The sequence below is a fragment of the Apodemus sylvaticus genome, chromosome 2 (assembly GCF_947179515.1).
Source record: "Apodemus sylvaticus chromosome 2, mApoSyl1.1, whole genome shotgun sequence".
Classification (NCBI taxonomy): Eukaryota; Metazoa; Chordata; class Mammalia; order Rodentia; family Muridae; genus Apodemus; species Apodemus sylvaticus.
The window spans coordinates 180,268,643-180,281,574 of record NC_067473.1 but is presented as its reverse complement, the minus strand read 5'-3'; the positions used below and the strand labels follow the sequence as shown (position 1 = coordinate 180,281,574).

General features: G+C 39.7%; 1 protein-coding gene across 2 annotated transcripts in view; it reads left to right on the top strand.

Annotated features, from left to right (window-relative positions):
• The window catches only part of LOC127679379 (solute carrier organic anion transporter family member 1A6-like), a 54,073-nt gene that overhangs the window by 18,619 nt on the left and 22,522 nt on the right, over window positions 1–12,932 (top strand). The window contains exons 4-6 of one of the 2 annotated variants that reach the window (XM_052175208.1): window positions 3,037–3,143; window positions 3,591–3,737; window positions 10,179–10,277. In XM_052175208.1, coding sequence (XP_052031168.1) covers window positions 3,037–3,143; window positions 3,591–3,737; window positions 10,179–10,277 — 353 coding nt within the window. The remainder of the gene's footprint in view (window positions 1–3,036; window positions 3,144–3,590; window positions 3,738–10,178; window positions 10,278–12,932) is intronic. The other variant, XM_052175209.1, reaches the window with a different exon arrangement.

The following is a 12,932-nucleotide window of genomic DNA, read 5'->3' as shown; positions in this document are numbered from 1 at the left end:
TGATCCTGATTTAATATTGGGGGAGAAGGCATGTCCTCTGTTTTTTCCACAGAATGCTGCAGAAGATATGCTGACTGTGCTTGCTGAATGCCCAGACCATGGTAACATAAGAGCTATATTGGGTATATGTTCTTGACTTACCTCAATTGTTAAATGTCCCAGGTTAGATAAATTGCCTAGCTTCAAGCTTTTAGACTTTGTGGGACAGAACATGGAGACTGTTAAGCTAGCTTAGGAAAAATTAATCTAAAGAAGAGTTAAAATGACTCTTCTCCTTATTGTGTTCAGCTGACTCAACCATAGACTGGTCTAGAAATAATTCCAATATTGAAGATTCCAATTTTGAGGATGGCTAACAATCTTCAGCCAGCTGTGTTAATTTAACATATAGTCTCCACTTTTCCTGAGAAGTAACAGCTTACTTCTTGATACACAAGGCTACCTCTCCCATCTCAGAGGCCAAGCCTTGGGTCCTTAAAGTTGTTAATTTACAACTGAATTGGATACTTCTGGGACAAGTTAATCCTATTCCACCTTTAACTCTTGACCTTGTCTGTTAAGCAGACTGGCTGTCTCCACCCAGGCTCACCTGGATGGAGAGATTACATGTCTGTTAAAGACACTTGCAGACCCCCCTGGCTTCAAAACTTACACAAGTGGATCTCCAAAGAGGGAGCCACATAGAACTCAGATCTATGTGTGTTTGTTTTTGAACAAACATGGGTACCAGCGAGACGTGCGAGGCAAAGCACTGCATGGGGAGGTGAATTTCTGCTTCTGAGTCCCCAGGAAGTACACCTAATTGCATAGGGGTTAACGTCGAGAGGCTGTCCTTAAAATAATAAGGGAGCCTATTACCCCTCCTCTGAAAAAGACGTTATACAATATTTAAGAGGAATTACGGTCAATGCTTCCCCTCCTGGTTAAGGCCCGCCTTCTTATGAAGGATATTTATCCACTTGTTTTCTACCTCCTCGTGTTCAAATTAATAAAAAAAGGGAGGACATGTACAGAGCCATATTGGGGCAGTCTTGCACTTGGTCAGAGTTTGACTTTGGTCAAGGTTAACTTCTCCCAGTTAGCCAGGATCCTGCTCCACCTAGGGTGGAGCGCTCGTAGTAAAGGTTAAGTTCATTGTTCCTCCAGGTATAGGGATTCCTGAATTAAACAGGTGACCCGCCCAGCTGCCGGAGCAGTCAAGACGAAGACCTCCAAGAGAAGCTAGACAACTTCCACCGGAACTCAGCCTGGAGTCTGGGGGGAAGGGTTTGCCCGAACTGTTAAAAGGTCTGGCGCCATTAAAGTTTACGGCTTTGATCAGTGAACATTGACTTGGCCGTACGTTCTTTTCGCCCCTCTTCCCTATAACCCCAAGATTCTCTCAACAGGTAACCCGGTTTACATGTGGCTGTGGGCAGCTACACTTTTCCTATGTGTTCTGAGTGCTAGGATTATAGGCATTTCTCACTGTGTCATGTCTGGTTTTACTGAGTATTCTGAGTGCTCAGGATCAAACCTGGGACTGGTGCTTGCCAGGCATCAATGACTATTTGAGCGTCATCTCCATATTTAGATTTATTTATCTTTCAGGAAAGGAACTTTCCTCTCTTTTGTTTTGAAACATTCTTAGTGCCATTTTATTTTCATTAGGGGGGGCAATAAATGGACCTTGAATGAGCAATTGAATTTTAAGTGGATAATGAACTAAATGAAGTCTATTTTATGTACTCAGGTATTTTTGAAGGCAACTGAAAGTTTGGACACATTTCCCTCTGTGTTTGCATTCTGTCAGTTTCTTTCTAGGATGACTATCCCTGGGGATTTGTTCAAGTTAAATGGCCACAGTTTGTTACCATTTTTGGTCTCATGAGACTGTGTTCCTTGATGATAGATTCTGTTACTTCTCTTTATGATGTGTGGATTATTTCTTCTGTTGTAGTTAATGAGCACATGGAAGAATGGGTGTTCAAATTCTCAGAAAGAAAGAATAGGCCCACAACTCAGAGAACCCAAAGCAGGTGTCTTGTTTTATGTTCTTTGTGTCTAAAACGTTTATATTAATTCTACTTTATTGAATCTCTTTTTTCTTGCTTTTGTTCTTTATTCACACCAATTAATTGTAGGAAATAGTCATCTAGAAATCACAGTGTGTTGACATGTGAGAATGTGAATGCTATATCTCCTAAATGTAGAAACTTGTGAGGTAAGTGCAAAGAAAGTGCATGGGTTTTGTTATGCTGTTTTATTTTTTATTTGTTTGATTTTATTTCCATTCATTCAGCTTCTTTGCTTTGTTTTGCTTTATTTTGGTTTTGATACAGGCTATAGTGAAGCTCAAGCTGACCTCAGACTTGCTGTGTAGCTGAGGGTAGCTTTGGGATTTTCATTCTCATGTTACTATTTCTCATGTGCTTTGGTGACATTCACTGGACATGATACCCAGTTCCTAGGTTTCTAGAACTCAACTCCAGGCCAACATGTTTTGCCTAATGATGCAGTTTTCCGTGTCTGTCTGTCTGTCTGCCTGCCTGCCTGCCTATCTCTCTCTCTCTGCTGTCTATCTATCAATCTATCTATCTATCTATCTGTCTGTCTGTCTATCTATCTATCTATCTATCTATCTATCTATCTATCTATCTATATCTATAATCATCTATTTCTCTATCTACCATCTATGTATGTGGTGCACTGTGTGTGTGTGTGTGTGTGTGTGTGTGTGTGTATGTGTGTGTGTGTGTGTGTGAGTGTGTATACATTTGGAGATCAGATGACTATTCTATGGAGTCATTCCTCTATGTCATCTTTCTGCTTCATGAGGGTTTCAGGCTTCAAATTCAGGTCCTCAGGCTTGTGAGGCAAGTGCTTTACATGCTGCATACTCTCACTGGCCATGCCATAGAATTTCTTAGACTGCCTGCTCTGGAAATGTCTTTACTGGTTTCAGATGCCCTGTATTCAGGAAGCAGAAGTCAATAACATGCGGATGCTCTCCTTGCATTCAACTCCTCACGGTGAATGTTTCCTGTGTCCACACAGATATGAATATGAAACAACGATTTCACCTACAAGCAACTTGTCCTCAAACAGCTTCTTGTGTGTGGAAAACAGAACCCAGAACTTTAAGCCAAGCCAAGACCCATCAGGTTGATTCATGCTTCTCATTGCTTTCAGCTCAGAGACTCAGCTACAGAATGCTCTTTTATGAAGGGCTTTAATATTACACTGGGTTTGATAGACATGTAAGATGAATGAACACAATTTATTTTCCTTTTCAGGGAAGAGAGATGTCTAATAACCAAGAATATTCTTCCTCCTGAGTTTGAATATACTTATTAAGAATCTTTTGTTACTCAACCGACATATTTAGTCCCTACAAGGAAAAATGACTTAGAAGGATACATTTAGCAATATAATAAATATAATCTAACCTATAATATAATCTAATCTATAATATAATCTAGTTTGGGTTTTTTTTTTTTTTTTTTTTTTTGCTATAATGAAACATTGACCTAAAATAGGCTTACAAACATTTATTGTTAGTTATACTTGACTCTCAAACATTCATGTGCTTTTCTCTTGTTTTAATGCAGAGTGTGTGAAAGAAATGAAATCATTGATGTGGATATATGTACTGGTAGGAAACATTATACGTGGAATGGGTGAAACTCCCATCATGCCTTTAGGTATTTCATACATAGAAGACTTTGCCAAAAAAGAAAACTCTCCTTTATACATTGGTAAGTATGAGAATCATCATTAGGAGGGTAGAAATCAATTATTGATTTGGATGCTTTATAGTTTCCTGAGGATAAGCAAAGTGCTACAACACTTCAGGTCATAAGATTCCTTCCTCAATGGTGGAATGTAATGGGAGGTCAATATAAGTTCCTTCATCAAGCTGCCGCCTACTATTGAAGAGCTCTCTTATCTCCTGACCCTACAGTCCTCTGATGCTACCACACTCAAAATCATTAAGTGATTCCCCAATATTTCCTGCAAAATCTTCCTTAGATTCATTTGCTTTATTTTTTGTTGCTTTTAGGTTTTCTTTCACATGTAAGTTATTATGACTTTTCTATTGGCCACTTTGTGTATGTAATATTTTAAAATTCAGTCAGTAGTATTTTAAAATATAGTTTTACTTTTTTATTACCCCCCTCAGTGTGCATGTGCACACACATGCATGTTAGTGTGGTGGTCAGAAGACAGAAATCAGGTGTTGTCCTGGGGATTGAACTGGGGTCCTTGGGCCAGGTTTGGTGGACAAGTGTCTTTACCTGCTGAGCCATCAGGTGGGCCCTGTAGTGTTTTCTCTTGTTGTCTCATAAAAATTCTTGCAGAATAATTGTTACCAAACACATGTTTTTTAATTAGATATATTTTACCATACCAACTGTTTTCTTATATACTAGCTGCTCTCTTTTACTTCCACAGGCTCTGTACCCTGCTTTTCTATGAAGTTAACAGTACAGTTTTCTTCCTTATATTCCTTTAGCCTAGAAAGGTTTGTTTGTTATTTTAACATATACCTCAATTCATTCTTTTCTTTGTATTCCTTGATATTATCTTTTAAAAAAATCTATGTACTTCCCAGGCAAGAGTCAAACACTGCCCATATTCTTATGCTGTCTTCTAAATGATCTGAGTTTATTATGAATAATTGCTTATGTTTGTGAGTAAATTCATTTTTAGTTGATTATTAAAAATTTATAACTGTATATAGTAGTGTTTCTCAACCTGTGAGTCACAATACCTTTGGAAGTCATGTGATCCTTTCACAGGGTTCAGATAAGACCACTGAAAAACATACATGCCTATATTATAATTTTTAAGAGTAGTAAAATTACAGTTATGAAGTAGCAACAAACATAATTTTATTACTGGGAGTCACCACAACATGAGGAACTGTATTAAAGGGTCACAGCATTAGGAAGTTTAAGAACCACTGGAATATGGGATCTTTTTCAATAATGTGGACATATCACTAAAAAATGAAGAGAATAACAGAGGACAGGATTAGGCTTAGGATTACTCAAGATGAATTAAATTTTAAAAATTACTGTTGTCTTTCTTGGAGACTTATTTGACAATATTCTTTTGTATTTTCAATTTAGTCATCTCTTTAGATACCTTCATAGATACCAAGAAAGAAAATACGAGAACTTTTCTAGAATAAGCTCTTAAGAGTATGGGTCTCTTTATCAAAATTCCAAAGACAAATTATAGACGTAAATACATAAAATATATAACATCTATATTAAGGTGAAAAAATACTTTAATGTATATTATATTTAGTACATAAATAGCTTAGTTTTCTAAATGACTAGCTTTATAATTACACATCTTATTACAGTTATACAATATCATTCAACAAGTCAAGCACTTATTGAATGAGCTAATCACACTTTAACAGAGGTGCTTAATAAACAGTAATGGGGATAAGAACTCCAAGAAATAGACTGAATAATGCTTTATTAACTTCAAATTTTTTGAATACCAATGAGGCAGGAAAAACAGCTTCTGAAAGACACTGGATTGTAAAACAAAAAAGGCTGAATTTTATCAACCTGTATACTTTAAACATGTTTTAACATTGGAATGGAAGTCATAGAATGTGTGGCATTGGGTAAGAGGTTTTTGTCTATGAATTATGGGTTCCACCAAAATTTATAAAGATCCACCCTGAGTACATGAAAGGCATGATTCATGGAAGGAAGAGACACAGAAATAGAGAAACATAGATGACACGGAAATCCCCCCTTATCCTTATCTTCCCTGTATGGGGAGAGCTCATCAAACGGGCTAAAGGAAAGATCATTCACCAGATTGGCAGACTGAAAACTCTTGAAGCTGAAATCCACATTTGTAGGACAGATGATCAGTTCTGCAGCAAGTGATGCTGTAAGGATCATAGCAACAGTGGATGTTTAAAAGGACATTTGAACTGTTAAGTTTATGGGATTAATTATTGTTTCTGTTGTAGTAGTTAAACTGCGTACAATTTTTAAACTTAAGCAGAAAGGGGCAAGATGTAGAAGAGTTTTAATACAGCAACGTGGCTGCTCTCTCTAGTAAGGGATCACATCCAAAGATCTTCTAGGTCTCTGTTATTTGGCTGCAATGCAGTCATGCTTTGGATTACAGAATGATCAAACTGGAGTACAGATTCATCACTATTATATACCTTTTATATCCCAAACAATCTAAGTATGGTTAGTTCATAGAAGGAAGCAACCATCTTAGAAAGTGATGTATTATTGAGGGGAAGACAAACCGATGAATCAGAGAAAGACTTGGCAGAAGAGCCAGAGATAAGATAAATCCAGCTCTCACAAGAACAGGACAGGAAAGAGAGGCTACCTAGGAGCAGCACAGAAAGAGGGAAGGAGTTGTGCAAGGGAAGAGTTGAGTTTTTACTGAGAGTTTCATACTAGGACAGCTTTCCAGAAACAGATTGTCAAGATAGAACAAACTAGACACAGGTGAAAACAGAACAAGCCAGAGATTTAGAAGGAACCAGAAGATTAAAGTAAAGTGCCAGGATCTCTATCTGCACTCACAGTGCATCAGCACACCTGGCCTCCACCACAGTCTTGCCTGTTTCTCACGAGGCTGTTCTAACCAAGGACAGAGGTAAGATCCCTGCCACAACCCCCATACTGGATGGGACCAAGGATACATGGGCTCTGTCCATCCCTGTCAGAGACCTGTCTCCTTCCTAGTCCTCACTTCCACCAACATTGATGAGAGATAAGCAACCCCCTCCCTATCTCTACCTGTCTCCTAGGAGGTCAGTTTCAACCAGTGGCACAGGAAGCCTACTTTAACTAGAGACACAGTCTGCTTTAACACTGGACACATACCTCCACCTGCCCTAATCCAATATGGGGCACCGAGGTCAGCAGACACTAGAGACAACCATACAATGAAAGGCGAGTGCAAGAAAATAATCAACAGAAGCCAATGCAATTCGGCACCAACAGAACCCAGCTCTCTGTAGTAGGATAGCAAGCACTGGATATCCTAAAACACCTGAAGAGCAAGATTCTGACTTCAAATCCCATCTCATGAAAGTAATAGTGACATTTAGAAAAGATATAAATAATTCCCTTAAAGAAATACAAGAAAACACAGTCAATCGGTAGAAACCCTTAAAGGGGAAACAAATCTCTTAAAGGAATATAAGAAAGCACAGAGAAGAATGCAACAGGCAGACTATGTGCCATGCCCGGGAGTCGCAGTAGGCCCCTGGCAAACAGTTCCCATAGCAGCCTCTAGCCCCCAGCTGGGTGAACTCACCTGCAAGTCCTTAGGCCCAGCCCTGTGAACTAGCCCGCTATAGCCCTTAGGCCCAGCTGGGTGAATTAACTAACTCACTACCCAAGAGTGTCTCTCTGAGTAAAAAGTATCTACTGACTCCAGAATCTCACCTGGATAGGCTAAGAAGGTTGTTTTGGTCAAAGACTCTGTAGGAGAGGTCTGCAAAACCTCTCCTCACAAGTAGTTCCTCACAAGCTTCCTTTGCTATCCCAGTGAGCCTGGGAAGAGATAGCCTGTCTGCATAACAAGCAAGGTCAAGAGTTAAAGGTGGAACTGGGTTAACTTGTCTGTTGTGGATGCTCCTAAGGTATTCAATTCATTTGCAGATTAGCAACTCAAAAGACAGAAAGCCTGGCCTCTGGGATGGGGGGAGGTGGCTTTGAGCTATGTACCAACTCAAATGTAAATTCTTTCTACCTTGCCCAACACCCACTTGTAAGACAAGGACTTTGTAATAAGGTTTTTCAGATATACATATCCTTAGTCTGGGCCTATTTCAAATTCATCTGCCTTGCCAGGATGACTAAAAACAAGAAGGAACCTGTTCTTTAGAGTTTAGAGTTCCTGGAGAATTCTACAGCCTGCTAAAAATGCCTTTTCTACCATATTTGAAATCATACTACAATTTATCCTGTTGGGAGGTAAATGTAATTACATAAACAATTGGAGAAAAGCATTGCAGAACTTTTTTGGCTACAAGATGGATTCTTTTACATCTTAACATGCTCAGTATTTCTTAGTTCCTGCCACTAGGAAGGAGAGTTTCAGAAGTATAGTAAATTGCCAAGTGAGATTTTCAGCTTCTGTACTTACTGGGTGCTCCACATTCCCAGGAGACATTTCTCCCCTCTGTAAAATTTTGTTTTACAGATATCACTGGGCCAATATATTCCAATATATTCCATGAAAAAATAAAATTTAAAAAATATCTTTCTACTTATCTAGCTTTATAGAGGATACTACAAAGAAAACTCTTAACACCAAAAGGGTAACTATACCAAAGAAAACACAAGAAGTTAATCATCTCACAATAAACCCAAAAGAGCATCACATACACATAGTACCATCTCCCAACAACAGAATAACAGGAACTAATAATCATTGGCCATTAATATCTCTTAAAATCAATGGACTCAATTCACAAATAAAAAGACACAGGGTAACAGATTGGATATATAAACAGGATCCATCATTCTGCTCCATATAAAAACACTACCTCAGTGTGAAGGGCTGTTAAAATGATTTCCAAGCAAATAGTTCCAAGAAACAAGCTGGAGTTATGATAGAGAAAGGAGTTTCAGTTGAGGAAATGCCTCTATGAGATTCAGCTGTAAGGCATTTTCTCAATTAGTGATCAAGGGGGGAGGGCCCCTTGTGAGTGGTGCCATCCCTGGGCTGGTAGTCCTGAATTCTATAGGAAAGCAAGGTGAGCAAGCCAGGGGAAGCAAGCCATGGCTTCTGCATCAGCTCCTGCTTCCTGTCCTGCTTCAGTTCCAGTCCTGACTTCCTTTGGTGATAAACAGCAACATGGATGCGTAAGCTGAATAAACCCTTTTTTCCCCAACTTTCTTCTCAGTCATGATGTTTTGTGCAGGGATAGAAACACTGACTAAGACAAACATATACACAAATTACTCAGTAAAATTCTTGTAAACTGATACCAGGAACACATCAAAACTTCATTCACCATAATACTGAATCAGTATGCTTCATTCTGTGGATGCAGGGATGGTTCAATATACAAAAATTAATGTTATTCACTATATAAATCTCATGATATGCCTTGTTCATATCATGGCTTTGTTGGGACTGTCCATGATAGGACATAAAAGAATATTTGAAATGTTGCTTTAAGTAATGAAGTTTCTGTGTCAGTCATCTTTCTTTCACTTTAATTAATACCTGAATTAATGCTTTGTGAAGAAAAAGGATTCATTTGGCTCACATCTTTGGGGCTTTGAGTCTGTTTCACTGGACTGTGTGGTTTGGAGGCCTGTCATGAGGATCTCATTATGGTGGAAATGTGCATGAAATAAAACCATTTTTTTGACTGGGAAGCAAATGAAATGGGAAGGAGAAATGTTCCATCATACTCCAGTGGTGCCCCCTGGGAAACAAGTCTGCAAGAGATGGGGGCATCCTATATTAAAACAATTGGAGCTTTGTTCTCAGTATTTACAAGAACCAATGTATGTACACATAACACAATATATATGTGCATATATATATATCAGGCTTAATTTTTTTATATGCTGATATATAAAAATATCTGAGGTAGTAAGGTATGTAGCTGATTGTGTAAGACCCCCAAAAACTGAGGGTGCCCCAGCACCCCATGCCTCGGAAGGCGACACCCAAATCACTTGTGAGAAATGGTCTCGTGCGATAGCATGAGGATTTCTTTATTCCAGAATTCTGGGTTCCACAGACATACACCGCACAGGGGTAGAGGACTGAGGACCCCTTGCAACTGAAGTTAGGAGTATTTAAAGGGGAAAAATCACAAGACAAGGGTTGGAGGACACAATTCACAAGGCAAGGGGTGGAGGACAAAACAGGCAATGGGGAAGTACAGAATGAGGAAGTAAGGAAGGTTAGAGATTATCTGGAGCAAACGTTCTTGGGGCATCGTTGAGTTAAACTTTGGAACTAGAACAGGGTGGGCTATCTTTCTCAAGCTGAAAGCAGAAAAACAAGTTAGTCTGTGATGGGCTAATTGCTTAGAGGTCTAAAAACATTGAGTTGGGGGTCTCTCAATTGGTATAACACTTGCCTAGCCTTTTGTATTTGATGCCCAGATCTATAAACTAAAGGGAAGAAATATGATTATGTAATGACCTGTCTTTGCTTGCTTCCAGGGATTTTAGAAGTTGGAAAAATTATTGGCCCAATAATTGGATTTTTGTTGGGACCTTTCTGTGCAACCATCTACGTAGACACAGGGTCTGTTAATACAGGTAACACAATGAATTTCACTTATAAAGTCCAGTCCCCAGAGTTTGAGAGAATATTCTGGGATATTTTTTTTTTTGAAAAGTTAATTATCATAAGCAAATTATCACCACTTACAGATGGCAGACCTAATGCCGCAGAGGGAAGGGTGAAATGCCACATTCTGATTCAAAATTCTTCATTTACCTACCATGTTGCAGCCATACTATTGGTTTTAAAATTTTGCTTACATAGGCTTTATTATGCAAAGCTGTTTCAGAAAGCTGAGGTTTTGGCCATGATCTTCTCCAGCTGTCTTTCCCCCCACCCCCAACATGTCCCCTATTTATAGCAGAAGAGCTGGATTACAGACTGCAGCCTAAGTTACACCATAGTTAATCTGTACTTCTTGATTATCTTAAGATCACAAAGGGAGTGATTTGCACCCAAATCTTACAAAGAAAAGCCCTATGATGAAATTACGCTCTGTGATACCCATCCAACAGAAATCACCAGCCTTACCCCACTGAGAAGGGGAGCATCTTCTGAGAGCCAGAACTGAGTGGATCGGGATGATATTTGCCTGTGAGTGAGCCTGGGAGATGAGTCTAATCCTGAGAGTGGGAAAATCAAGCCCTCCTGTGGACCTCTTGTATGAGTTAGGCAGGATTTAAGATCTTTGGGTGGAAGTCTCCCAGTTGCCTAGCAACCGGTACTACTCCTGCTCATGACTGAGCAGTGTTGGGAAGGTGGGCCTCTACTTTGCCAACTTAAGGAAAGAATACTTAGGAGCTGAGGCAGAGACCATCTTTGGGCCCTTATTCTTAAGGGTCGAGTGCCCTTATTCTTTCCACATCTGGGGAACATAAGCTAGTGTCCTTCATCTGGGATTTGCCTTATTTTTCCGATGGGTTTCTTGCCTGGATCCAGAAGGCAAGTTCCTTTTCTTTTTCTTTCTTAGATATATTCTTTATTTACAATTCAAATGATTTCCCTTTTCCTGGATCCCCTCCTCCTCAAAAGTCTCATAAGCCTTCTTCCCTTCCCCTGCTACCCAATCAACCCCCTCCCACTTCCCTGTCCTGGTAATACCCTACACTGCTGTATTGAGCCTTTCCAGGAGCAGGGGTCTCTCCTTCCTTCTTCTTGGGCATCATTTGATATGTGAATTGTTTCTTGGGTATTCTGAGCTTCTGGGCTAATATCCACTTATCAGTGAGTGCATACCATGTGTGTTCTTTTGTGACTGGGTCACCTCACTCAGGATGACATTCTCCATTTCTACCCACTTGACTAAGAATTTCATGAATTCATTGTTTTTAATAGGGCTGCTATGAACATAGTGGAGCATGTGTCCTTATTCCATGCTGGGGAATCCTCTGAGTATATGATCAGGAGTGGTATATGAGGGTCCTCCAAAAGTATCATGCCCAGTTTTCTGAGGAACCACCAGACTGATTTCCAGAGTGGTTGTACCAACTTGCAACTCCACCAGCAATGGAGGAGTGTTCCTCTTTCTCCACATCCTCACCAGCACCTGTTTTCACCTGAGTTTTTGATCTTATCAATTCTAACTGGTGTGAGGTGAAATCTCAGGGTTGTTTTGATTTGCATTTCCCTGATGACTAAGGATCAGGGAAACATTTCTTAGTTGGCAAGTTCCTTTTCTTATTTCCCTCAAATTAAGTGGCACTTAGCTTGAGAAACACCTTGCTCTGAACAGCAGAACAAAATTTCAGCCCTGGCGCCACTTCCCTGTTAATAAAGCCATTTCTTTATAAGTCAGCCCCAATCCCTGACAGCCACAGTGGAACAGGAACAAAGGCATGCTTTGTCTCCTCATGCAAAGAAGAAGGCACTAGAGAAAGGGCATTCCTGGGACCTGTCTGCTAGACTCTTTGAACTAGACTTTCCTCAGTATAAGCATCTCATTCTGACTACAAAGTCCCCCAAGATTTCTATCTTTAAGGCACAACAATTCCTCTAAGGCTCTTGACTTATGAGTTTATTATTTCTACCATTCAAAAGAAAGTTCTGCATTAGTGGCCTATCCTACTAGTCATTTAGCCCTTAGCTACTGCAAGAGTGGGCTGAGGGCATAGATCAATTCACATTTAGGGTTCTGGTCATTGGGGTCACATTTGATCATAACTTTCAGCCCCACTCCCTTTTTGGCTGTTTCAAAGGCTTCTTCAGCCTTCCCCAGAGGGAATCTGTTGCTTAAATGTGTCTCAACTGTTGTTTAAGTCTTTTTGAAATGTAGTTTTAAGTATTTCTCCACGTAGTTCTACAGAAGCTCTTCTTCACACTTAGTTTTAACTTTGCTCAATTAATCAACCTCAGACACTTTTTCTAAAGGTCTGAATTATCCCAAAGGAGTTGGAAATGCCAGTAATCCCAGCACTAAGAAGCAGAGGCAGGGGATAACATGTTCAAGGTTCAAACAAGAACAAGAACAAGAACAAGAACAAGAACAAGAACAAGAACAAGAACAAGAACAAGAACAAGAAGAAGTGATTTGTTTTTTGTTCTTTTGAGAACTGATTCTCTGTGTAGCCCTGGCTGTCGTGGAACTCACTCTGGAACTCAGAAATTTGCTTGCCTCTGCCTCCTGAGTGCTGGGATTAAAGGCATGCACCACCACTGCCTGATATACAAAGTTTATGCTCAGATGGAATCAT